Source organism: Oncorhynchus keta, unplaced genomic scaffold (genome assembly GCF_023373465.1).
Source record: "Oncorhynchus keta strain PuntledgeMale-10-30-2019 unplaced genomic scaffold, Oket_V2 Un_scaffold_9739_pilon_pilon, whole genome shotgun sequence".
Lineage (NCBI taxonomy): Eukaryota > Metazoa > Chordata > Actinopteri > Salmoniformes > Salmonidae > Oncorhynchus > Oncorhynchus keta.
The window spans coordinates 777755-805000 of NW_026291018.1; the positions used below are offsets into that span (position 1 = coordinate 777755).

Consider the following 27246-nt stretch of genomic DNA (forward strand, 5'->3'; position numbering starts at 1 on the left):
AGTAGTACTGAATCTCAAAGTATTTAATTGCGCGTCCCTGCTTCTCACTTGATCAAAACACATTGGGGTCTGAGTGGAAAAGCCTTGAATATTCTCATTTCAAGGGGACACAGAATACAAGAAATCTGACTCATTTGGGATTCATCTTGGTCAATTCAAGTCCAACGTTGTGAAATAAGCAGCCATGATTAAATGTACATGATAGCACATCTCAGATGTTCATTGTATGATTCTAAAAATGTTTTCAATTACATCAAAATAACAGATTATTTTTCCATTATCAAGACCACTGGGCCAGTCACTCTTAAATAGCACCTGAGCCAGCACAAGTGTAACACCTTCCCACTAATGTAATGGCAACTAACACAGGTGTAACATGCTAATTAATGAGGTGACACCGATCAATGTGCTAAAGGGATATGTGCTGATGCTCAACCTTAAACCAAAGCTTGTAATGAGATATGCAGGAGCATTGATGCTGTTGCCACATCATAGGGCCTTCAGAAAGTATTCACTCACTTCCACATGGTTACAGCCTGAATTTAAACTGGATTAAATGTATTTCTCAACCATTTACACGTAGTGCCCCATAATGAAAACATGTTTTAAAAACCTCTTACAGCATTTAGCCATGTGTTAATACTTATTTATCACGACACAACGCAGTGCCTGGATACAGCCCTTAGCCGTGGTATATTGGATATATACCAAACCCCCCCAAGGTGTCTTACTCTTAAACTGGTTACCAACCATGGTATACGCTACGATTTACCACAGCTGTCAGTATTCACAGAATGAACCAGTTTATAGTACACAAATACACTTCAGTGAGTCTTTCTGGGTAAGTGCTTTGCACAATATTTGCACATTCTGAAATTATTCAAGCCCTGTCAAGTTTGACCAATGCTAGACAGCCATTGTCAAGTCTTGCCAGAGATATTACTCAACTAGGCCACCCAGGAACATTGGTCTCGGTAAACTCATTTGGCCTCGTTTTAGGTGATTGTCCTGCCGAAAAGCAGACAAGTTTGAGGATTTTTTAAATCCTAAAACTCAACTAGGCCTCCCGGGTGTCAGTGGTTACGGGTGCTGTACCACCAGAGACTGTTCGTACCCAGGCTGTCGTAACCGGCCGCGACCGGGAGGTCCATGGGGCGACTCACAATTGGCCTAGCGTCGTCCGGGTTAGGGAGGGTTTGGCCGGTAGGGAAATCCTCGTCATCACGCACCAGCGACTCCTGTGGCGGGCCAGGGGCGCTAACCAAGGTTGCCAGGTGCAGTGTTTCCTCCGACACATTGGTGCGGCTGGCTTCCGGGTTGGGTGGCGCTGTGTTAAGAAGCAGTGTGGCTTGCTGTGTATCGGAGGACGCATGACTTAACCTTCATCTCTCCCGAGCCCGTACAGGAGTTGTAGCGATGACAATATAGTAGCTACTAACAATTGGATACCACAAAATTGGGAAGAGAAAGGGGTAAAAAAAAGAAAAGTTGGTATTATGGAGCAACTTCCGACACATCCAGCTCGTAACCATTAACGTCACCATTGGCCTAAAGGTGAAATTGCAGTTCCTTCCTCTCCAGCAACTAAGGCAGGACGACTATTTTGCAGTGACTGCGTGCATTGAAGTAGCCAAAGTGTAATTAGTAACTTAATCATGCAGCAAGGGATATTCAATGTCCGCTTTTTATTTTGAGCCACCTAACAGGTGCCCCTTGCGAGGCATCGGAAAATCCCCCTGGTCTTTGTTTAAATTCACTTCTTTAACTTACAAAACATGTGGGATACAGCAATAAACACTTACTGCACTCAAGTCCATGCAACTTGTTAAGTATATTTTTGCATACTTGATGCAAGACCTACCAGAGCTTTTTATTTGCAAAGACATCTAGCAATACCATTTTGCCCTGGGGTATTGTGGGTAGGCAAGTGAATCATTTTAAATATTCAGACTAACAAATTACCGGTAATTTCCGTAACAGCCGGCAACTAAGCCAGAGGAATCCAAATCTTAACCTATGAGGTTAATTAATTGCACCCACCTTGTCTCCAAGGTCTAAAGCAATCTGATTTTTAGGAAAGACTGGGGGTTAAGAGCAGTGCTGGTTAAATCCAGATTTGGAGGGGACTAAACCCTTTAAGTCCTCATTACCTGAAGTAATAATTAACCATGGTGTCAAAATGCCCAAAATAGAGTGTGATCTTATTGCGGTCACATGATCTAGCTAGCCATCAGCATCTTACATCTCACATTCATATTATAGCCACATTACAGAACATCAGTTTTAGGAGACAGTAATGGTGTTAAACCCTTTATTTAACCCACTGTACAAAAGTGTTTAGGGAGGATGCCGGGACAGCTGCGGCCGTCCTCTGCACAGACACCCTGGTGTGGGTCTTGGCCAGGTGATCAGTGAACTCCTGCAGGACACAAAATTGACACTTTCACACATCCAAGTTCCTTAGTGTCAATAACATACTTAACCAAGTTTTGATTTGTGAATAAGAACCAGGTTTGTTAGTGTTTAATATATCACATACCACAGAAACACAGATTTAAGACTGCCCATTTGTAAATTCGATCTATCATGTCTCGCTACAGTTGTGTTGCAGTTAATCGAATTGAAAGGATTCGGTGCGCACCCCTCAAAGACAACCACAATAATTACTGTATGCCTCCTTCAGTAACCCATTCACTTTTGAGACGATGAACGGGCAATACAAAGGCAACATTTACTTTGTTCTCATCCTTACAATGAAACACTGAAAAGGCCTTCATAAACTCGATATCATGAATGATGAGGGCATCAAGGCTTTAGAACTGACCTGGTAAGGAGACTTGGTGAAGACTGTCTCCTTCCACAGATCAGGGGTCAGGTAGCTATAGGTCTTGGAGATGGCATCAAAGGTAGCCTTGGCTGTAAAGACAAACACTTAGTATCAATTCACGTTTATGTACCCAACTATGCTACTGTAGTGACTGGGGCTGGATGTTGAGCACAGAAAGGGGGAACAGAAGAGACTATTAGGAAGTCTTTCTGCCGTGCATTACCGTACTCGTTAGTTTACCTCCTGATTAACGACAACTATACCACTTATGGGTGAAGCTGAGCAGAGCTAGGAGGGGATGCGGCTGCACTGATATTCCCCATTAAAACACCATTGAAAATGAGTCAAACACAGTGTAGGCTTCTTACCGAAGTTGCCTAGAGTGGCAGTGCAGCCCCTGGCCGAGGTGTAGCAGTCGTCGATACCAGCCATTGTGAGCAGCTTCTTGGGCACAGGGGCCGACACAATACCAGTACCACGGGGCGCAGGGATCAGACGCACCAGGACGGAGCCACAACGACCAGTCACCTTGCATGGCACGGTGTGGGGCTTGCCGATTTTGTTCCCCCAGTATCCCCTCCTCACAGGCACGATGGACAGCTTTGCCAGGATGATTGCTCCTCGAATGGCAGTGGCCACCTCCTTGGAGCACTTCACCCCCAGGCCCACATGGCCGTTGTAGTCACCAATGGCAACAAAGGCCTTGAACCTGGTGCGCTGGCCAGCCCTGGTCTGCTTCTGGACAGGCATAATCTTCAGCACCTCATCTTTCAACGAGGACCCCAGGAAGAAGTCAATGATCTCAGACTCCTATAACATAAAACACTTTCAGAAGAGGCAGGATGGAAACAAAACTATTATAAACACACTGCTCATAGTGCTTTTAGTTTAGTACCATGTACAGCTATGGATACCATTAAGTTTTCATTTACCTTTATGGGCAGGGAGTAGAGATAGATCTCCTCCAGAGACTTGATCTTCATGTCCTTAACAAGGCGGCCCAGCTTGGTCACTGGCACCCACTGAAAGAGAAACAGTCATATGAATTAAAATATATTTAAACATTTAGTAGACAGTAAACAAAGCGACACGTGGCACATGAGAAGTGTTTTTTGGGAATCAAACCCAACCCTGCAAACGCCATGCTCTCAACTACTGAGCCACAGGACCATTAGTTGTCTGAGATATACCTATAACCTTGCCATGGAAGAGGCACAGCAGGGCCTCAAACCATCTCAGTTCTCTCTAGCAGACACTACAGGAAAGAACTAAGCCACCCCAGGCCAAGCCTTGCTGACAAAGGTCTGCAGAATCAACATATGTAGGGTTTCAAAGTTGCTGACTAAGCATCACTTGAATTATTAATTAATATAAAACCCAACATATTGCACATGCAACGTCACTCAGGCCAGTTTAGTCTCCATTCGTAATCGCCTTCATTGTGACCAGAAAGAAAAACAAGGGCTCAAGGATGTCAACTCACTTCCTTGTCCTCGGACTTGCCGCCCCTGGCACCGCGTCCACGACCGCGACCACGGCCTCTACCGCGTCCACGACCGCGACCCCGGTCGCCACTGCCAAAACCTCCACGGAAACCTCCACGTTCTCCACCGGCGTTGTCCGCCATTTGCTGTTGAATAAGGATTAAACGTCAGAATAAGTAACGATGAGCTACCTAAATTCACGTCACCAAGGCCCAATCAACATCATGGCTCGTGGAATTGCTTAGCGCACTGGCTAGCGAATGAAATATTATAGGATAAACATTAACGTAATGAACGGCGTCGCATCGTTAGTGGTTCTGAACCGCACATTTACATATTGTACAGTAAACATAACGAGTACCACATCGATATTTTGTATTGTAGCCATGTGCGCTAACTAAGAACTGGTGTTACCTTCAGTCATTCACAACTATCATTAATTTCCTAAACATTTTTCAATATGGTTCTATATCAACTGTTAACAGTACAATTAAGGATTTCTGCCACCAAACAGTGAAGTATGTAATGAGATCACAGAGATGTTTGTTGATTTCATTGAATAAAGAATTGTTCGACATGTTACTTACGTGTTCTGTATAACAGGAAGAAGGCCCTAGTCTGGTTCCGTTTGTATTTATATGAGTGCAAACCTCGCGATATTTTCTACACCCTGTAATCTGTATGATTAAACTTATGGATTCTATTTAATATTTTTAAATATACTGACTTCTAAGCATACAAAAATCGGAGTTGTATGTCTTATTATGGAATTGCATGTTGCTGTGGTTGGTGAGCCTTGTTCCATATGGAATATATAAATAGTTGCAGTGGTTTATTATAGCCAGAAAGGGCCAACATTGGTCCTCCTGGAAGTAACATTTCATGCAAACAGGTTTATTGTCACATGTAGAATGTGCATATGCATAATTATATAACACAACAAATCACACAGGTTAAAGGTTGCTGACTTTATTTGTCAAATATATCATCCTTTACAAATCAAAATGTTAAAAGACACAGTTCAAAATTGTTCTAACTTTATACATTTTCAAATGAAATATGAAGTTTCAATATCAACACACCCTTAAAGCAATTATGACTAAATGTGCTATTTGAAGCAGTCCATCCCTGAAAATTCCATTTCCACAGGTCTTTCATACTTGGTGCTAGGAATAAAATCAAATCTGCATAGTCCTAAACAGTTCAAGTGTCAGAGATAATTGTGTGTGGGAGTCATTTTTATAAATACATTGCATCAGAACTCAGGAGCTGCTGTTACTGCTACTGAAACTCCCACTGGTTTCACCCAGGTCCTCCTCTTCCACCTCCTCCAGTTCGTCCATGACCTCCAGGCTCTCACAGATCAGGCCGATCTGCCTCTTCATGTCGGCCATGGTGCTCTGCATCCTCCTCATCTTCCTTTGGAGGGCTGCTGCAATGACCCGGTGGTTCCTCTGCCTGGCCTCATACTCATGCCTCAGCTGCCTGTAGCAGTTGTGCTTGGCCTGGGTGCGGTGGGACAGCACGGTGCCACAGCCCATGTGGCAGGGTTGGCTCCAGTGCTCACAGTGCCTGGCGTGGGCATCCAGGTCCCTGCGGAGGAGCTGGGCACGGCAGCCCTGGTAGGGGCAGGGAATGAGCTCGAACAGGCAGCTCATGCTGTGGCAGTACTGCTCTGACAGGGCTAAGGTATGCGGGCAGCCACGGATCTTGTTTTTACACTGGGGGAAAAGATGGGGAGAGAAGGGCAGAGGTCAAAGGGTAAGGAGTACAGTGCATTCAGAAAGTATTCAGACCCCTTGGCATTTTCCACATTTTGTTACATTACAGCCTTATACTTTACTTAGTTGAAGCACCTTTGGTAGCGATTACAGCATCAAGTCTTCTTGGGTAGGACACTACAAGCTTGGCACACCTGTATCTGGGGAGTTTCTCCCATTCTTCTCTGCAGATCCTTTCAAGCTCTGTCAGGTTGGATGGGGTGCATCGCTACACAGCTATTTTCAGGTCTCTCCAGAGATCTTTGATCGGGTTCAAGTCCGGGCTCTAGCTGGACCACTCAAGGACATTCAGAGACTTGACCCAAAGTGCCACTTCTATGTTTTCTTGGCTGTGTGCTTAAGGTCGTTATCCTGTTGGAGGGTGAACCTGCTCCCCACTCTGAGGTTCTGAGCACTCTGGAGTAGGTTTTCATCAGGTATCTCTGCACTTTGCTCCGGTCATCTTTCCTGACTAGTCTCCTAGTCCCTGCCGCTGAAAAACATACCCACAGCATGATGCTGCCACCACCATGCTTCACCATAGGGATGGTGCCAGGTTACCCCCAGATGTGAAGCTTGGCATTCAGGCCAAAGAGTTCCATCTTCGTTTAATCAGACCATGGGATCTTCACTTGCCTTTGAGCAAACTCCAAGCGGGCTATCATGTGCCCTTTTCCGAGGAGTGGCTTCTGTCTGGCCACTACCATAAAGGTATGATTGGTCGAGTGCTGCAGAGATGGTTGTCCTTCTGGAAGGTTTGCCCATCTCCACAGAGGAACTCTAGAGCTCTGTCAGAGTGACCATCGGGTTCTTGGTCACCTCCCTGAACAAAGCCCTTCTCCCCTGATTGCTCAGTTTGGCTGGGCGGGCAGCTCTAGGGAGAGTCTAGGGGGTTCCAAACTTCTTCCATTTAAGAATGATCTAGGCCACTGTGTTCTTGGGGACCTTCAATGCTGCAGAAATGTTTTGGTACCCTTCCCCAGATCTGTGCCTCGACACAATCCTGTCTTGGATCTCTACGGACAATTCCTTCAACCTCATGGCTTGGTTTTTGCTCTGACGTGCACTGTCAACTGTGGTACTTTTTATATAGACAGGTGTTTGTGCCTTTCCAAATCATGTCCAATCAATTGAATTTACCACAGGTGGAATCCAATCACATTGTAGAAACATCTCAAGGATGATCAATGGAAACAGGATGCTCCTGATCTCAATTTGGTCAAAGAGTAATCTGGTGACTTTTCAGTAACTTTTTATTTAACAACGCGTTTGTTACATACTTAATGCCAGCTTTTAACAATAGTATCTGATGATCCATTAATACTTACTTACCAAGTTAGCATGTGCTAATCTTGTGTGCCAGACTGTCGGAGTATATGCAATATTCAGAGGCACACGCATCTGACTCTATGAGATTAAGCATGAACACACCCATGGGGCAAGTAAGCAGAAGTTTGCTGCAAGAGATTAGGTTGCTCCAAGTGTGTGTTTTTCTCTAACAAAACATTTACTTACCTTGATCTTTAGGCGACCGATCACCTTGCTTAGCTTGAACATCGCAAATATCAAGCTCTGGTTGACAGGCTTTCTGCAGCAGGGGCAGGTCTGCTGTCTGCACCTCAAGAACAACAATGAATCATCTTCACTCACAAATTGTCATCATCGGTTTAAATTTAGGCTACAGTAGAATAATAACCTACAGTGGGGCAAAAAAGTTTTTAGTCAGCCACCAATTGTGCAAGTTCTCCCACTAAAAAGATGAGAGAGGCCTGTAATTTTCATCATAGGTACACTTCAACTATGACAGACAAAATGAGGGAAAAAATCCAGAAAATCACATTGTAGGATTTTTAATGAATTTATTTGCAAATTATGGTGGAAAAAAGTATTTGGTCAATAACAAAAGTTTATCTCAATACTTGTTATATACCCTTTGTTGGCAATGACAGAGGTCAAACGTTTTCTGTAAGTCTTCACAAGGTTTTCACACACTGTTGCTGGTATTTTGGCCCATTCCTCCATGCAGATCTCCTCTAGAGCAGTGATGTTTTGGGGCTGTTGCTGGACAACACAGACTTTCAACTCCCTCCAAAGATTTTCTATGGGGTTGAGATCTGAGACTGGCTAGGCCACTCCAGGACCTTGAAATGCTTCTTACGAAGCCACTCCTTCGATTTTTGCTCACCGTTCTTGTGATCATTTTGACCCCACGGGGTGAGATCTTGCGTGGAGCCCCAGATCGAGGGAGATTATCAGTGGTCTTGTATGTCTTCTATTTCCTAATAATTGCTCCCACAGTTGATTACTTCATACCAAGCTGCTTACCTATTGCAGATTCAGTCTTGCCAGCCTGGTGCAGGTCTACAATTTTGTTTCTTGTGTCCTTTGACAGCTATTTTGTCTTGGCCATAGTGGAGTTTGGAGTGTGACTGTTTGAGGTTGTGGACAGGTGTCTTTTATACTGATAACAAGTTCAAACAGGTGCCATTAATACATGTAATGAGTGGAGGACAGAGGAGCCTCTTAAAGAAGAAGTTACAGGTCTGTGAGAGCCAGAAATCTTGCTTGTTTGTAGGTGACCAAATACTTATTTTCCACCATAATTTGCAAATAAATTCATTAAAAATCCTACAATGTGATTTTCTGGATTTTTTTTCTCTAATTTTTTCTGTCATAGTTAAAGTGTACCTATGATGTACCTATGATGAAAATTACAGTCCTCTCATCTTTTTAAGTGGGAGAACTTGCACAATTGGTGGCTGACTAAATACTTTTTTTGCCCCAATGTATTTCTTACTGTAGTAACAAATATACTAATAACTATTACTATAGGCCTATACTACGACAATGTGAATTTGAGACATTTTGGGACAGTGGGACTTTCAATGGAGAAACTGTCTGGGAAACTGTCTCTTCATCCAACCATGATCTGTGGATGCAATAATGTTTGCTTGTGATGAGGCACAGGCAGTACCTCTTCAGCCATTGTAAAATGCATTTCTTGCAGAAGATGTGGTGGCATGCAGCTCTTACTGGGCACCTGAGGACCCCCTGGCAAATGGTGCAGATCAGGTCATAGTCTGGGGTCTCTACGAACAGCTCCACATCATGACCCCCACTCTGCGAAGACATGTCCGGGTCGGCCTGAACACAACAGTTACAGAAAAGTGTCTTTACTTTATTTATACTTTATATTGATAGGTTCTTCTTCTCTTTTTTTAACGCAAAATGCATTTCACAGATTATTTTATCCAGAGCACCAAAGTGCACTGAGACTAGAGCAGAATAAAGAAGTATGTATGTTACAATCTGAGAAAGTATATAATTCTGGTTTGTAATAATGAATATTTAGCCTAAAGAAAGGGCCACCACCAGCCCATAATAATGTCAACAATTCAGTGTCACCCATGAGCAGTGACAATAGTCTTCTTCTGTTCTGAACGTCATGAAATAATGAAGAACGTTTTAAATGTTCAGCTTGTCATGACTGATTAAAAAAGAAGTGTGTTTTTAACAGACCTTGTGACTAACAGAAAAAAACTGTTCTGTTTATTCTCATAACTAGGAATGACATGAAATAATGAAGAACGTTTTAAATGTTCAGCACTTGTCATGACTGATTAAAAAAGAAGTGTGTTTTTAACCCCCCCAGAGCACAAGTATATTTTGGTAGTGGCTTTCAGAGCACAAGTATATTTTGGTAGTGGCTTTCAGAGCACAAGTATATTTTGTAGTGGCTTTCAGAGCACAAGTATATTTTCAGAGGTAGTGGCTTTCAGAGCACAAGTATATTTTGGTAGTGGCTTTCAGAGCACAAGTATAGTAGTGGCAGAGCACAAGTATATTTTCAGAGCACAAGTATATTTTGGTAGTGCCTTTCAGAGCACAAGTATATTTTGGTAGTGGCTTTCAGAGCACAAGTATATTTTGGTAGTGGCTTTCAGAGCACAAGTATATTTTGGTAGTGGCTTTCAGAGCACACAAGTATATTTTGGTAGTGGCTTTCAGAGTGGCTTTCCAGGCACTTGGCTTTCAGGCACAAGTATATTCAGAGCACAAGTATATATTTTGGTAGTGGCTTTCAGAGCACAAGTATATTTTGGTAGTGGCTTTCAGAGCACAAGTATATTTTGGTAGTGGCTTTCAGAGCACACAGTGGCTTTCAGCACAAGTATATTTTGGTAGTGGCTTTCAGAGCACAAGTATATTTTATAGTTTCAGAGCACAAGTATATTTTGGTAGTGGCTTTCAGAGCACAAGTATATTTTGGTAGTGGCTTTCAGAGCACAAGTATATTTTGGTAGTGGCTTTCAGAGCACAAGTATATTTTGGTAGTGGCTTTCAGAGCACAAGTATATTTTGGTAGTGGCTTTCAGAGCACAGAGCACAAGTATATTTTGGTAGTGGCTCTGTTTTTAAACATAAGGAAAAGGGAATGTCTGCCCCGCACAAACATCACAGTTTGACAAATGCCGTTCAATCTTTGTAAAGAGTTATAAATCAAAACGAATAGTAAAACAACATAGCCATGAAATAATACAAACATTTTATATTATAACAGAAAATATTTTATAAATAATTTACACCTATTGTCAATAACATACTAAACCTTTGATTGCTCAAGTTACAAATATAGTTATTAAGTTATTTACTCACCATAATAATCACCTCTGTTCAGCAAGTATCCATTCCTGTTGTCTATTAACGTATCATACACACTCATGGAGGCAACTCAGAGAACACACACACAGATGAACATTCCTGTCGTAACATAAAGGAGTGACCATGCGCACTGACATATTCAAAAACCTCTAAATTATATAAAGTACGGAACTGGGCTAAATTGTAATAGACCGTGTCGTTTCCCTCCTGTTCTAGCACCAGTCGTCAGTCCCCTAGCTGTGAATGAGAACTTTTTGTCGTTTTCAATAGGTGTTTACTCTCTATTATCATCTCTTCTCGATTGTATCGTCAACGGTTACAGGTGTGGGACATTTGGCAGTTTGTTCATCATTTTATTTGTATTACATCAATGAAATGCACCCTATGTATACATTTATATTCAGTATAATTGTATCTTTCTGTGTATGGTGCAGAAAACACATAGAATATAAACTGGTTTAACATGTATCGAGTTTTTTCCTCTGGGAACTTCTTACTGCAAAGAAGCCCAAAACGTTCGGCTGTGCATTCTAGCCAATCACCCTGTCGTGCGTTTTTTTTCACGCTCGCTGTCATATGACGTACAATGTGAGAGACCGAAAGCCACCTCTTGAACAACACATGTGGGGATTTTGTTGATCGAAGCTAATGAATTCTAACAACAAGTGATCTAAATCAGTTCAGCTGTCCTTAAACTGCAAATTGTGGGGGTTTACTCACGTCTTCCAAAGCAAGATGGCAAAAAGCAATCTCCAGTTCAAGACCAAGTAAGTCGAACGCACTTCACGTGGATAGCCAGCTAGCTAGATAGCTAACGCCGGGCAAATCTGATCTTCTTGCTAAATTACCGTTGTTTTTTTCTTCTTCATGTAGCTATGCTGTTTCCAGCACTATCGAACCATTCTACAAGGGAGGAAAAGTACAGGTAAGTTATTTATCACTGATAGTTACCTCCATCTGTAAAACAGTTAGCTAGCCAACTAACGTTACTGTAGCTATAATTAACTAGCTATACCGTTGACAGATATGTTATGGTATTTCAATATGTTTCCTACGTTACAGATCAGTAAAGATGAGAAATTCATATTTTGTACGTGTGGCACACGTGTCAACGTCTTGCAAATCGTTACAGGAAGATTGTTCACAGTATTGAACAGGTGAGTCTCTCTCTCTGTCTCTCTCTCTCTCTGTCTCTCTCTCTCTCTCTCTCTGTCTCTCTCTCTCTCTCTCTCTCTCTCTCTCTCTCTCTCTCTCTCTCTCTCAACACTTGTGTGCAGCTAGTTTAGACATTAATTTAATGTCTGTACAGATTCTCATTTCCATCACTGTTGTAATTGCAGGATGATCAGGAGGACATTACATCATTCGCCCTCAGCCTTGATGATGAGGTAAAACATTTTTACATATATGATGGTCTGTTCCAGACCTACGGCTGCATTTACACAGACAGCCCAGTTCTGATCGTTTGCCCAATTGGTCGAAAAAGATCTGATCAGATTGGTCAAGAAACCAATTTACTCAAATTAAATTTCAGAATTGTGCTGCCCGTGAAAACACAGCCTTAGTGTCACACTCAGTACTTATTTTGACTACCTTAAGGCTGTCGCCTGAAGCTGAGTGTGCTTCAGTTCGGCTGTTGCCTTTTTCATGAAAACAAGTCGTCACTCCTTGAATGACTAGACTTTATTGAAAAATCCCTACTCTCGACTGATCATCGACGAAGGGCTGAAGACTTCACTTCCGAACTTCAGCTTGCCTCCATAAAAAATTTTGTGTGCCCGAACAGCTCCAAAATAGACTACCGAAGTGCAAAACGAACAAAAACGTCACAAAAATGTTGTCATAATATATGCACAAACTCTACCAAACTGTTTCAGCTGGGAACCTTTATTCCCCCTCACCCTTTCTCTCCATCCATCCACCCTTTCTCTCCACCCCCAGATCCTGGTAACAGCCAGCAAGGCTCTGCTGCTGAAGCAATGGGACTGGAAGCAGGCCCAGTGCACACGGTCCTGGAGGGCCATCCACAATGTGCCCATTGCCAGCATGACCTTTGACCCCCCCCACGCTCCTGGCCACGGTCCTGGCCACAGGTGAGCCTGGTCCCAGATCTGTCCCACACCCATCATACCCTAGCCTGGTCCCAGATCTGTCCCACACCCATCATACCCTAGCCTGGTCTATGCAGATGATGTATATTGTTTTAGTTTCAGAATAATCGTGCTGAAAGAAACCACTGATGCCAGTTGGCAAGAAAGCACTTACAGATCTGGTACTAGGCTATATCTAGTAACAGTGTTCATTTTGGCAATCTTTTAGAGTATTTTAGTCTTAGTCATTTTGACTCAAATATAATTGTCTTAGTTACATTTTACCTTTTGAATAATGTTGTAGTCTAATTATTGTCAAGATAACTAAAACAGTGGGCCATTTTAGTCCACTAAATGCCCTTTCATTTTGTTACATCACATTTGTATTGCCTCAAACCTTCAGTAAACATAAATCACTGACTTCCATGTTTACAAACATACAGGAAAATGTTGGTAGGACAAGGCTGTGTATGACTTCATTCTCTTCCCAACAGCAGAAAAATGACAAACATAAGTAGACAGTGCCTTCGGAAAGTATTCAGACCCCTTGACTTTTTACGATACAGCCTTATCCTAAAATTGATGAAATTGTTTTTATTCCTCAATCTACACACAATACCACATAATGACAAAGCAAAAACAGGTTTAGAAATGTTTGCAAATGTATTAAAAATACAAAACTGAACTATTCCATATTCATAAGTATTCAGACCCTTTACTCAGTATTTTGTTGAAGCACTTTTGGCAGCGATTACAGCGTCTGGTCTTCTTGGGTATGACGCTACAAGCGTTGCACACCGGTATTTGGGGAGTTTCTCCCATTGTTCTCTGCAGATCCTCTCAAGCTTGGTCAGGCTGGGTGGGGAGCTTAGCTGCACAGCTATTTTCAGGTCTCTTCAGAGATGTTAGATCGGTTTCAAGTCTGGGCTCTGGTTGGGCCACTCAAGGACATTCAGACATTGTGTTGTCTTGGCTGAGCACTAAGGGTCGTTGTCCTGTTGGAAGGTGAACCTTTACCCCCAGTCTGAGGTCCTTAGCACTCTGGAGTAGGTTTTCATCAAGGATCTCTCTGTACTTTGCTCCGTTCATCTTGCCCTCGATCCTGACTAGTCTCCAGTCCCTGCCACTGAAAAACATCCTCACAGCATGATGCTGCCACCACCATGCTTCACCGTAGGGATGGTGCCAGGTTTCCTCCAGTGTTGACGCTTGGCATTCAGGCCAAAGAGTTGACCCTTGTTTCATCAGACCAGAGAATCTTGTTTCTTTCTCATGGTCAAGAGTCCTTTAGGTGCCTTTTGGCAAACTCCAAGCGGGCTGTTGTGTGCCTTTTACTGAAGAGTGGCTTCTGTTTGGACATTACAATAATGGCCTGGTTGGTTGAGTGCTGCAGAGATGGTTGTCCTTCTGGAAGGTTCTCTCATCTCCACAGAGGAACTCTGGAGCTCTGTCAGAGTGATCACTGGGTTCTTGGTCACCTCCCTGACCAAGGTCCTTCTCCCCGATTGCTCAGTTTAACTGGGCGGCCAGCTCTAGGGAGAGTCTTGGTGGTTTCAAACTTCTTCCATTTAAGAATGATTGAGGCCACTGTGTTATTGAGGACCTTCAATGCTGCAGAAATGTTTTGTTACCCTTCCCCAGATCTGTGCCTCGACACAATCATGTCTTGGAGCTCTATGGACAATTCCTTCAACCTCAATGGCTTGGTTTTTGCTCTGACATGCACTGTCAACAGTGGGACCTTATATAGACAGGTGTGTGCCTTTCCAAATCATGTCCAATCAATTGAATTTACCACAGGTAGACTCCAATCAAGTTGTAGAAACATCTCAAGGATGATCAATGGAAACAGGATGCACCTTTGTGCAATTTCGAGTCTCATTGCAAATGGTCTGAGTACTTCTGTAAATATTAGCAAGCAGTTCTAAACCTTTTTGCTTTGTCATTATAGGGTAATGTGTGTAGATTGTTGAGATGTTTTATTTAGTCATTTTTAGAATAAGACTATAACGTAACAACATGTGGAAAAGGTCACTTGCCGAATGTGCTGTATAACAATTATTTGGCCATGTAAATTCCTAATTTGGCCTACATAGCTATTGTTTTGTATGTCATGTGCAATCAGACACATAAGCGCAGAGAGCCAAAGAGTACCAACATCTAGCTAAAATTGATTGAGAGCTTTTCAGTGATAAGCACAATCTTTCCAAAGCTCTTGTCCAGTTCACTTAGTAGTCCGATCTTAGTCACAGAGAGAATTTAGTCTTGTCTTGTTTTAGTCAACTGAGATGATAAATCATTTTCGTTGAGTTATATTTTTCTGGATCTATTTAGTCAGTTAGTCTCGCCAATTGCCACTGAAAAATAGGTGTTTGACGAATATTTGAGTCACTATTTTTGTTGACGAAATGAACACTACCTAGTACCTAAAACAACATTGTGTTGTTCAATCAAATGCTCCCACTTTAAATGGGTACTCTGAGATTTCACCTTGTACTTCCTGTCTGTAATATGAGTCTGTCATCTTGTTGGTGTGTAGGAGGCTGTGATGGCACCATAAAGCTGTGGGACGTGGTGAAGCAGTACTGTACGCACAACCTGAAGGGCTCCTCTGGGGTCGTACAGTAAGTTACTGACCACCTCTTTACTCTGATCTGCTGATCTAGGATCAGTTTAGCATTTCAGATCATGAATAAGATCACATGAATAGGGGGGCTGATCCTAGATCAGCACTCCTACTCTGAGACGCTTTATGAATACTTGCGCGGGTCAATTTATCTCATGTTTTATAAATGAGATCTATTCCTCAGAAACTGGACAAACCCTTGTAGATGTAGGTGCCTTCGATAAGTTGATACATTGACAACGAGACATGACTTAAATCTAGTTGCTAGTTTGACGTGTGGAAATTAATATTTGATATTATGATTCAGCATGTTCAAGGGGATCAGTTTAATCAAGGCAAGCCACATAATTGTTATTCTTAATTATATAATGAGTAGTTATTATGGATGCAATGTGGTTTGTAGATCAGTGATTAAGCGCAGTCCGACTGCAATGGTCTCAAACACTCACGTTGTCCTCCTCTTGCCCTGCAGCCTGGTGGAGTTCCACCCAGACATAAGTCTACTGCAGCTCTTCTCCTCAGCGTCAGACTGTGGCATCAGGATGTGGGACCTGCGCTCCAGCCAGTGTCTGTGCGTGCTGCAGAGCCACTACAGCCCTGTCACCTCCCTGGCCTTCACTCCCGATGGAGCCTCCATGGTCAGGTACTGTAACAATCAGTCAACGGTTTCTTTTATGCATCTCTTTTTACATCAACAGTTGTTAGAAAGAGCTATTTTGCGGCTCACCTGCAGTACCCACGCAGACCACAGGTTAAAGACCATAGCTTTAGACCTCATCACAGCTGATCAGTTCATTGCGAGCTATCTGAATGTTGGATGGTTGTTTGATTGCAGCTCAGGCAGGGATAAGATATGCACAGTGTGGGATCTGAAGAGCAGGACTGCCAGGAGGACAGTGCCTGTCTATGAGGTAAACTCTCATACTCTACTTTCTTCCAGAATTGTTTTAGAATGGCTTTTGCAACTAAAAGTTGATTGGTGTATCATCAGCCTAATTGCATGAAATGCGTTGCTTCCCTCGCCAGGCTGTGGAGAGTGTTGTGCTGCTCCCTGAGGACGAAGATTTCTCTGAGATCGGGGTGAAAACTAAAGAGATCCACTTCATCACAGCAGGCAGCAAAGGTATATGCTTACCGGCCCGCTCCTGGGTGAAGTTGCCCCTAGGTACAGATCTAGGATCAGCTTCCCTAACCTTAACCATTAGTGGGGAAAATGCAAAGCTGACTCAGATCAGTGTCTTCTCTTACTCCACCAATCCCCAGGCTAGATGGTGGATGCATGTGGAGGAGTCGGCCCACTGCCCACCAATATAGCTAGATAATACTGAATGAGACTAGTGTATAGTTTTAGCAGCGAATCAGAGATGATCATCATTTTATAGTTAGCCAAAACAACACAGGGAGCAATCCCAATCAAAGACCCTCACTAAAGGGATTCTCTCTCTCCAGGTGTGCTGAGGGTGTGGGATGCCAGCTCGGCCCGCTGTGTGTTCGCCCAGACGCTCCCCTCCGCTCCCTCCGCGGGGGGCTCCGAAGAGGGGGGAGAGGAGTATGGAGACCCCCGGAGCCTCACCTACTGCCTCCCCCTGCCCTCCTCCCTCAGGCTGGCCACGGTCACAGCAGAACATAACATACTGCTCTACCAGCTGCCCTCCTTCACCACACAGCAACAGGTGGGTCACTGATAACAAGGTCTCTACCAGCTGCCCTCCTTCACCACACAGCAACAGGAGGGTCACTGATAACAAGGTCTCTACCAGCTGCCCTCCTTCACCACACAGCAACAGGAGGGTCACTGATAACAAGGTCTCTGCCAGCTGCCCTCCTTCACCACACAGCAACAGGAGGGTCACTGATAACAAGGTCTCTACCAGCTGCCCTCCTTCACCACACAGCAACAGGTGGGTCACTGATAACAAGGTCTCTGCCAGCTGCCCTCCTTCACCACACAGCAACAGGAGGGTCACTGATAACAAGGTCTCTCTCTGCCAGCTGCCCTCCTTCACCACACAGCAACAGGTGGGTCACTGATAACAAGGTCTCTACCAGCTGCCCTCCTTCACCACACAGCAACAGGTGGGTCACTGATAACAAGGTCTCTACCAGCTGCCCTCCTTCACCACACAGCAACAGGAGGGTCACTGATAACAAGGTCTCTCTCTACCAGCTGCCCTCCTTCACCACACAGCAACAGGAGGGTCACTGATAACAAGGTCTCTACCAGCTACCCTCCTTCACCACACAGCAACAGGTGGGTCACTGATAACAAGGTCTCTACCAGCTGCCCTCCTTCACCACACAGCAACAGGGGGTCACTGATAACAAGGTCTCTACCAGCTGCCCTCCTTCACCACACAGCAACAGGAGGGTCACTGATAACAAGGTCTCTACCAGCTGCCCTCCTTCACCACACAGCAACAGGTGGGTCACTGATAACAAGGTCTCTGCCAGCTGCCCTCCTTCACCACACAGCAACAGGAGGGGTGGGGGGGAAAAGGGACGTTAGGATTGTTCTTATTATTCAGATGGTTTCACCGTTTATTACCAATTGTTTATTTTGATCAAGAGCCTTGATTTTGTGTTTCTGGTGTTATTCTCTAATATTCTCTCTCCACCTCCAGTTTGTTGGCTTCAACGATGAGGTCCTGGATGTGAAGTTTCTGGGCAAGGGTGACACTCACATTGTCGTGGCGACCAACAGCTCCCAGCTCAAGGTGTTTGACCTGGCCACCAGCAGCTGTAAGATCCTCTACGGACACACAGGTGAGTCCTCTGACCAACAGAGGGCAGCACCTCTCTGCTTGTCTGTATGGGGTGGTCACCAGGTAGGAAGATGGAATGGAAACCTAATTCACATTTTTAAAAGGTTAGAAACTGAGAATAGACGTTCTCAGAATAAGTGTCTGGTTCTTTTTTTTTTAATCTGGCAGCTCCCTTTAGCCCAGTTGTAACATTAATGCCAACAACATATAGTTAATATTTCACCCAAATGATCTAGTACATCACTGAATAGAAGTTCTGAAGATTGACCAGCAGGAGGCAGAGTTGCTGTGTGAAACACTGATCCCCAAATTTACATTTACATTTAAGTCATTTAGCAGACATTCTTATCCAGAGCGACTTACAAATTGGAATGGCACCTTGCAATGCTGCTGCAGAATATCTCCACCCTGCAGTGGGTCTGCAGAATATCTCCACCCTGCAGTGGGTCTGCAGAATATCTCCACCCTGCAGTGGGTCTGCAGAATATCTCCACCCTGCAGTGGGTCTGCAGAATATCTCCACCCTGCAGTGGGTCTGCAGAATATCTCCACCCTGCAGTGGGTCTGCAGAATATCTCCACCCTGCAGTGGGTCTGCAGAATATCTCCACCCTGCAGTGGGTCTGCAGAATATCTCCACCCTGCAGTGGGTCTGCAGAATATCTCCACCCTGCAGTGGGTCTGCAGAATATCTCCACCCTGCAGTGGGTCTGCAGAATATCTCCACCCTGCAGTGGGTCTGCAGAATATCTCCACCCTGCAGTGGGTCTGCAGAATATCTCCACCCTGCAGTGGGTCTGCAGAATATCTCCACCCTGCAGTGGGTCTGTAGAATATCTACACCCTGCAGCCGGTCTGTAGAATATCTACACCCTGCAGCCGGTCTGTAGAATATCTACACCCTGCAGCCGGTCTGTAGAATATACAGTATGTGAACCATGGAAGGCTTTCTAAACCATGGCGATTGGAGGGATTCTAATTCAATTATAGCTGTGAAGGTATTTACAAGATGCTTAAGAAACCTGATAAACTGAGCAGTCAGAGTTTCTGCCATTCAGGATTAGAGACCGTGATAGCTTGGTAACTGGTCGGTCTGGTTTGACTGACGTTGAGAGTTGCTCTTTTATCACCTGGCTCGACCTTTCAGAAGGGTTGACCTTTCCTTTCTCCTCCACAGATACCGTCCTGTCACTCGACGTGTTCAAGAAAGGGTCCCTGTTTGTGAGCTGTGCAAAGGTGAGGCTACAGCTTGACGGTTTCCTTGTTTCATCAGGAATGTTCACCATTCCTCATTTACGAATGGAATCCTCACGTACACAGTAGGATGAAATCCACACGTACACAAACACCTTCATGCATACCTCCACACACACACTCTACTAACCAGTATCATCTAATCAATACTATTGAACCCTAGCCTGGTCCAAGATCTGTTTGTGCATTTTTGCCAACTCCAATGGTCATAGTTATGTCAAATGTGACAATGACCTCTGTGCAGATGATGTATGATGTTTTAATTTCTGTATAATAGTGATGGAATCAAACCACTGATGCCAGTTGGCAAAACAGCACAAACACACACATAATACACACACTTCTCTAACCAGAGTCCCCTCTCTCTCTGTACAGGATAAGTCTGTGTCCTCTCCCTCTCTCTCTCGCTTTCTCTCTCTCACATATAATATATTTTGTACTTTCTTTCCCCCCAGGATAAGTCAGTGCGTGTGTGGAGACAGGATCCAGACAGTGGTCAGGTGTCTTGTGTGGCCCAGGGCTGCAGCCATGCTAACGCTGTGGGCTCCATCACCTGCTCCAGGTAAACCACTACACACCAGGGTCTCCTCAGTTCTGACCCTGGAGGCCCACAGTGGATGCACGTTTCTCCTGTATTGGGAATGCCAATATCCAATGTGTTAATCATCCATACACTCTTGCTTGTGCACGTTCTAATCCTTCTTTCTTATCCTACATCGGTCTTTCTCTCTCTTCCTTTCAGGATGAAGGAGTCGTTTGTGGTGTCTGGTAGTCAGGACTGCACCATCAAGGTGTGGGATCTCCCAGAGACCATCCCGGAAACAGACGGAGGAGACATGTTCCAGCTGACCGCCCGGGTCACAGAGAAGGCACACGACAAAGTATGACACGCTCGCACACACATACATTCAAGCATTATACATACAGTTGAAGTCGGAAGTTTACATACACCTTCGCCTAATACATTTAAACTCAGTTTTTCTCAATTCCTGACATTCATACCTAGTAAAAATTCCCTGTCTTAGGTCAGATAGGATCACCACTTTATTTTAAGAATGTGAAATGTCAGAATAATAGTAAAGTGATTTATTTGAGCTTTTATTTCTTTCATCACATTCCCAGTGGGTCAGAAGTTTACATGCGACCAAATACTAATTGAGTGTATTGCCTTTAAATTGTTTAACTTGGGTCAAATGTTTCGGGTAGTGTTAGAGTTGCGTAAATTCAAATCTGGTATCAGGATAAATATAACAATGAGTCACCGATTTTATACTATGTATTTTTTATTAGCTAAGTAATAAATGGCAAATGCAACTTTCGTATATACGGGCTCACTGTAATACCACGCAGGGCAGAACAGAGAACTGACAAGACTTATGTAAAACAGTATTCTTTATACTGTGATAGGCCAACAGACGGGTTGGAACTATGTCTGTCACAGTAGAGGCTGGGCGTGGTTTAAACTTGCCCAGCATATTGCAGGTGCTCAGGCGGGACCCCGCCTCTTGGTGCTTCTTGGAGTCCTCCCTCCGTCGATGTATAGATCCATACTGTTCTGGTATCGCAGCCTAGTTAGAACAGTTGCTCAGTTCCTGCTATTGTGTTGTTCAGTATTTTTCCATCTCAGTTAAAGCTCGTGATGACCACCCCTCCCTATCACAACTTTGTAAGATACAGCAAGTCACACCATGTTACTCAGTTCTTGTCACAAACAAACAGGCAAGTAGTAAGCAGTTGTTTAATCTCATAATGATGCTCCAGTGCACAAATGCAGACACCTCACACAACCAACATCAGATAATATTTAATCATATATATCTAATGGCTATAATGTAAAATACAGGATCCAACAATAGCCTTCCACAAGCTTCCCACAATAAGTTGGGTGAATGTTGGCCCATTCCTCCTGACAGAGCTGCTGTAACTGAATCATGTTTGTAGGCCTCCTTGCTTGCACATACTTTTTCAGTTCTGCCCACAAATTTTCTACAGTATTGAGGTCAGGGCTTTGTGATGGCCACTCCAATACTTTGACTTTGTTGTCTTTTAAGCCATTTTGCCACAACTTTGGAAGTATGCTTGGGGTCATTTGCCAATTGGAAGACCAATTTGCGACCAAGCAAATGTTGCTTCAATATATCCACATAATTTCCCTTCCTCATGATGCCATCTATTTTGTGAAGTGCACCAGTCCTTCACGGTTGGGATGGTGTTCTTCGGCTTGCAAGCATCCCCCATTTTCCTCCAAACATAACAATGGTCATTATGGCTAAACAGTTCTATTTTTGTTTCATCAGACCAGAGGACGTTTCTCCAAAAAGTACGATGTTTGTCCCCTTGTGCAGTTGCAAACCGTAGTCTGGCTTTTTTTATGGTGGTTTTGGAGCAGTGGCTTCTTCCTTGCTGAGTGGCCTTTCAGGTTATGTCGATATAGGACTCATTTGACTGTGGAGATAGATACTTTTGTACTTGTTTCCTCCAGCATCTGCACAAGACCCTTTGCTGTTGTTCTGGGATTGTTTGCACTTTTCGCGCCAAAGTACGTTCATCTCTAGGAGACAGAACGCGTCTCATTCCTGAGCGGTATGATGGCTGCGTGGTCCCATGGTGTTTATACTTGCGTACTATTGTTTGTACAGATGAACGTGGTACCTTCAGGCTTTTGGAAATTGCTCCCAAGGATGAACCAGACTTGGAGGTCTTCCAATTGTTTTTTTGAGGTCTAGGCTGATTTCTTATGATCTTCTCATAATGTCAAGCAAAGAGGCACTGAGTTTGAAGATAGGCCTTAAAATACATCCACAAGGTATACCTCCAATTGACTCAAATGATGTCAATTAGCCTATCAGAAGCTTCTAAAGCCATGACATAATTTTCTGGAATTGTCTAAGCTGTTTAAAGACACAGTCAACGTAGTGTATGTAAACTTCTGACCCACTGGAATTGGGATACAGTGAAATAATCTGTCTAAGCAATTGTTGGAAAAATTACTTGTCATGCACAATGTAGATGTCTTAACCGACTTGCCAAAACTATAGTTTGATGACAAGAAATTTGTGGAGTAGTTGAAAAACAAGTTTTAATGACTCCAACCTAAGTATATGTCAGACTTCAACTGTACATACATACATACATACATACATACATACATACATACATACATACATACATACATACATACATACATACATACATACATACATACATACATACATACATACATACATACATGCATGTACACAAGGACATATACCTGTACAGACAAATACCCACCCGCACAAACACAAGGACACACAAGCATATACACACACTAACACGTGTCTAGAAGCACGTCCACAGGTGCACCATACGGGTCGGTAAACAGACAGATACGCTGTAGTGATAAGACTGTTTGTCTGGTGACTCAGGTGCTTGATTTGTTCACTGTGATGGGAATATATATATAAGGCTTTACTCATAAGGAAGTCAAAGTCCCCTGTTGTGGGCTCCTTTGTCTGTATGAACTATTGTTGTCATACAAATGCACTCACAACACAGATGGTTTGAGGTTTCTATGTATAACGTGGGTGCCTGTTCTGTGAAATGTATACTTGAGAAGGAAGTAAGGACTATGTGTTTGGTGGGTCTTGTTCCTCCCTGTCTCTCACCCTCTTATTCCCCATCCTCTCCCCCTGCCCACCCTCTTCCCCTCCAACCCCTCTCTACTTCTTTTAACCCCACTTTCTATTCCCCATCCTCTCCCCCTGCCCACCTCTTCCTCTCCAACCCCTCTCTACTTCTTTTAAACCCACTTTCTATTCCCCATCCTCTCCCCCTGCCCACCCTCTTCCTCTCCAACCCTCTCTACTTCTTTTAACCCCACTTTCTATTCCCCATCCTCTCCCCCTGCCCACCCTCTTCCTCTCCAACCCCTCTCTACTTCTTTTAACCCCACTTTCTATTCCCCATCCTCTCCCCTGCCCACCTCTTCCTCTCCAACCCCTCTCTACTTCTTTTAACCCCACTTTCTATTCCCCATCCTCTCCCCTGCCCACCTCTTCCCCTCCAACCCCTCTCTACTTCTTTTAACCCCACTTTCTATTCCCCATCCTCTCCCCCTGCCCACCTCTTCCCCTCCAACCCCTCTCTACTTCTTTTAACCCCACTTTCTATTCCCCATCCTCTCCCCCTGCCCACCTCTTCCCCTCCAACCCCTCTCTACTTCTTTTAACCCCACTTTCTATTCCCATCCTCTCCCCTGCCCATCCCTCTTCCCACCCTCTTCCTCTCCAACCCCTCTCTACTTCTTTTAACCCCACTTTCTATTCCCCATCCTCTCCCCCTGCCCACCCTCTTCCTCTCCAACCCCTCTCTACTTCTTTTAACCCCACTTTCTATTCCCCATCCTCTCCCCCTGCCCACCCTCTTCCTCTCCAACCCCTCTCTACTTCTTTTAACCCCACTTTCTATTCCCCATCCTCTCCCCCTGCCCACCCTCTTCCTCTCCAACCCCTCTCTACTTCTTTTAACCCCACTTTCTATTCCCCATCCTCTCCCCTGCCCACCTCTTCCTCCAACCCCTCTCTACTTCTTTTAACCCCACTTTCTATTCCCCATCCTCTCCCCCTGCCCACCCTCTTCCTCTCCATCCCCTCTCTACTTCTTTTAACCCCACTTTCTATTCCCCATCCTCTCCCCCTGCCCACCCTCTTCCTCTCCAACCCCTCTACTTCTTTTAACCCCACTTTCTATTTCTCATCTGTCACTTTGTAATTTCCCCTTTGTTTTCATCCCTGCTCTGTCACACTGACCCCATAACCTTCCATCTCTCTCTCATTCTGTCTCTCCCCCTCCCGCCCCAGGATGTGAACAGCGTGGCAGTGTCCCCCAACGACAAGCTCTTGGTGTCTGGTTCCCAGGACCGCCTGGCCAAGCTCTGGTCCCTGGGGGCCCCGGGGCTGACCTGGCCCTTCTGGGGGTGTTCCGGGGCCACCGCCGGGGTCTGTGTGTCCAGTTCTCTCCCATGGACCAGGTGCTGGCATCCTCCTCAGCCGACGGCTCTGTCAAGCTCTGGAGCCTCCAGGACTTCAGCTGCCTCAAGGTGGGTGAGGGGTGGTGAGGGTGGAGGTAGCGGTTTGCGTGTATGATTGCTAGTTTGTGTGTATGATTGCTAGTTTGCGTGTATGATTGCTAGTTTGCGTGTATGACTGCTAGTTTGCGTGTATGACTGCTAGTTTGCGTGTATGACTGCTAGTTTGCGTGTATGACTGCTAGTTTGCGTGTATGACTGCTAGTTTGCGTGTATGACTGCTAGTTTGCGTGTATGATTGCTAGTTTGCGTGTATGATTGCTAGTTTGCGTGTATGATTGCTAGTTTGCGTGTATGATTGCTAGTTTGCGTGTTTGTAATTATTTTATTTGTGAGAATTGACATGTTTTACGTTGCTCATCAATTGTTCATTTCCCTCGTACAGTAGGTATGAGATAATTATCCCCATTTGAGTTCCTCCATTACCTTGGCACTCCCGAACACTCGTCAAACCATTTCAAACCAAATGAAATGTGTATTGAATGTTAGTTGTGAGTGATCGTGACAATTGTTAGTCGATGACGTTTTCACCGCTTTATGCACTAATAGAATGGCTCATGGAGGGAGGTTGTGTTCAACTTGTGGCTCCCTCCCACGATATCCTTTCTGCCCTTTGTGGGTGACACATTCTTTGAACAGTCATGGTCTCCTGTATGGAACTGTTCTGGAACACAGGAACAACAGAACCTGATGAAATGACGTGCCTTGGTTTGTTATGTACAGTATCCTCAAATGTTATCTAAAACAACCGCTAGTCTTTTTAATGAACCTCTCACCGGAAATCCAATATAGCCTTTTGCTCTGTCACAAATGAATGGCCTCAAAGTTCGCAGGTTGACGTTTATTGTCATCAGTCTTGTCCTGGAGGCAGAACAGAGCGATTTCCAAGAGATGGGCCAGCGACAAAAGTAAAAATGGGCTATATTGTAAAAAGGTTAGGTTTAAAATCTGATTTGTCCGTGTCGGTGCCAGCTAGTGACCACCCCTAAATGACACACCTGCCCAGTGACACGAGGTCATCACAATAAATGCCAACCTGCTCAAAGTGCACGTGTGGCGTGGGCCCGTATTCATGGTGCTGATCTTGGATCAGGTTTGCCTTTTAGATCGTAATGAATAAGATATGGACAGTGAGGACCTGATCTTAGATCAGCACTCCTATTCACTGACGCATTTTGAATACGTGCCCTGGTGGAAGCAATTGAAGTTATATCTGGGCATTCTCTGACGGTGAAACTGGAGTGACATGTTGTGTCTTGTAGACGTTTGAAGGCCACGATGCCTCTGTGCTGAAGCTCATCTTTGTGAGCAGAGGGACTCAGCTACTCACAAGGTACGACACACACTATTTAGTGTTTTTTATCCTTCCTTCTCATGGTAGCATGCCAATATCACATCCCAAGTGTTGGTTATACTGTTTTTTCCCTTAAACCACATCTCTCTCCCACCCTCTCAATCTTTTGAGTCTCTCTTTCTCTCGCTCTGCTCGCCCTCTCCCGCTCTGCTCGCCCCCCTCTCGCTCTGCTCGCCTCTCCCGCTCTGCACGCCCTCTCGCTCTGCACGCCTCTCCCGCTCTGCACGACCCTCTCTCGCTCTGCACGCCCTTTTTCGCTCTGCTTCGCCCCTCTCTCGCTCTGCTCGCCCTCTCTCGCTCTGCTCGCCTATCTCTCGCTCTGCTCGCCGCTCTCTCGCTGTGCTCGCCTCTCTCTTGTGTTGTGCCCTCTCTCGCTGTGTTTCGCCCCTCTTCGTTCGCTCTGTTTCGCCCCTCTCTCGCTCTGCTTTCGCCCCTCTTCGCTCTGCTCGCTCTCTCGCTCTGCACGCCCCTTCGCTCTGCACGCCTCTCTCGCTCTGCACGCCCCTCTCTCGCTTGCACGCTCTCTCGCTCTGCACGCCCCTCTCCCGCTCTGCACGCCCTCTCTCCCTCTGCTTGCCCCCTTCCCCTCTGCTTGCCCCTCTCCCCCTCTGCTTGCCCCTCTCCTCTGCTTGCCCCCCTCTCCCCTCCTCCCTCTGCTCGCCCCTCTCCCCTCTGCTTGCCCCTCTCTCCCCTCTGCTTGCCCCTCTCCCCTCTGCTCGTCCCTCGCTCTGCTCTCCCTCTCCCCTCTGCTCGCCCCTCTCCCCTCTGCTCGCCCCTCTCCCGCTCTGCTCGCCCCTCTCCCCTCTGTAACTTCGCCCTCTCCCGCTCTGCTCGCCCCTCTCCCCTCTGCTCGCCCCTCTCCCCCTCTGCTCGCCCCTCTCCCTCTGCTGGCCCCTCTCCCCCTCTGCTCGTCCCTCTCCCCGGGCTCTGCTGCCCCTCTCCCCCGCTGCTCGCCCCTCCCCCTCTACTCGCCCCTCTCCCCCTCTGCTCGCCCCTCTCCCCCTGCTTGCCCCTCTCTCGCTCTGCTCGCCCCTTTCCCCTCTCCGCCCATCTCCCCCTCTGCTCGCCCCTCTCCCCCTCTGCTCGCCCCTCTCCCGCTCTGCTGGCCCCTCTCCGCTCTGCTGGCCCCTCCCGCTCTGCTCGCCCTCTCTGCTCTGCTCGCCCCTCTCTCGCTGTCGCCTCTCTCGCTTCTCGCTCTCTTTCCCTTTTTTCCTCTCCGCCCATCTCTCTTCCCTCCTCTCTCTCTCTCTCTCTCTCTCTTCCCTCTCTCTCTCTCTCTCTCTCTCTCTCTCTCTCTTCCCTCTCTCTCCTCTCTCTCTCTCTCTCTCTTCCCTCCTCTCTCTCTCTCTCTCTCTCTCTC

General features: G+C 45.3%; 2 protein-coding genes, 1 non-coding gene and 1 pseudogene across 4 annotated transcripts; 1 reads left to right on the forward strand and 3 right to left on the reverse strand.

Moving 5' to 3' along the window:
• Positions 1-2297: 2297 nt before the first annotated feature.
• On the reverse strand, positions 2298-4487 carry LOC118376943 (40S ribosomal protein S2). The gene is made up of 5 exons (XM_052517772.1): positions 4311-4487; positions 3760-3849; positions 3196-3637; positions 2825-2916; positions 2298-2419 (listed from the first exon to the last, which is right to left on the reverse strand). The coding sequence occupies exons 1-5, from the start codon at positions 4452-4454 to the stop codon at positions 2312-2314; spliced, it is 876 nt and encodes a 291-aa protein (XP_052373732.1). The 5' UTR covers positions 4455-4487; the 3' UTR covers positions 2298-2311.
• LOC118376944 (small nucleolar RNA SNORA9) lies at positions 4001-4137 on the reverse strand. Its single transcript, XR_004824127.1, has one exon. It is a non-coding gene; the product is annotated as a small nucleolar RNA SNORA9 (small nucleolar RNA).
• A 773-nt stretch (positions 4488-5260) lies between the features above and the next one.
• Positions 5261-11039, reverse strand: LOC118376935 (RING finger protein 151-like). Of its 2 annotated transcripts, none has more exons than XM_052517773.1 (4): positions 10728-11039; positions 9046-9215; positions 7587-7683; positions 5261-6032 (listed from the first exon to the last, which is right to left on the reverse strand). In XM_052517773.1, exons 1-4 carry the CDS (start codon positions 10728-10730, stop codon positions 5574-5576), a joined length of 729 nt encoding a protein of 242 aa, XP_052373733.1. In that variant the 5' UTR covers positions 10731-11039; the 3' UTR covers positions 5261-5573. The 2 variants fall into 2 exon arrangements, with proteins under 2 accessions (XP_052373733.1, XP_035619637.2); XM_035763744.2 differs by having other exon boundaries at positions 7587-7689; positions 10728-11037.
• Positions 11040-11237: 198 nt separating this feature from the next.
• Positions 11238-27246, forward strand: part of LOC118376941 (transducin beta-like protein 3) — a 17135-nt pseudogene continuing 1126 nt past the window's right edge.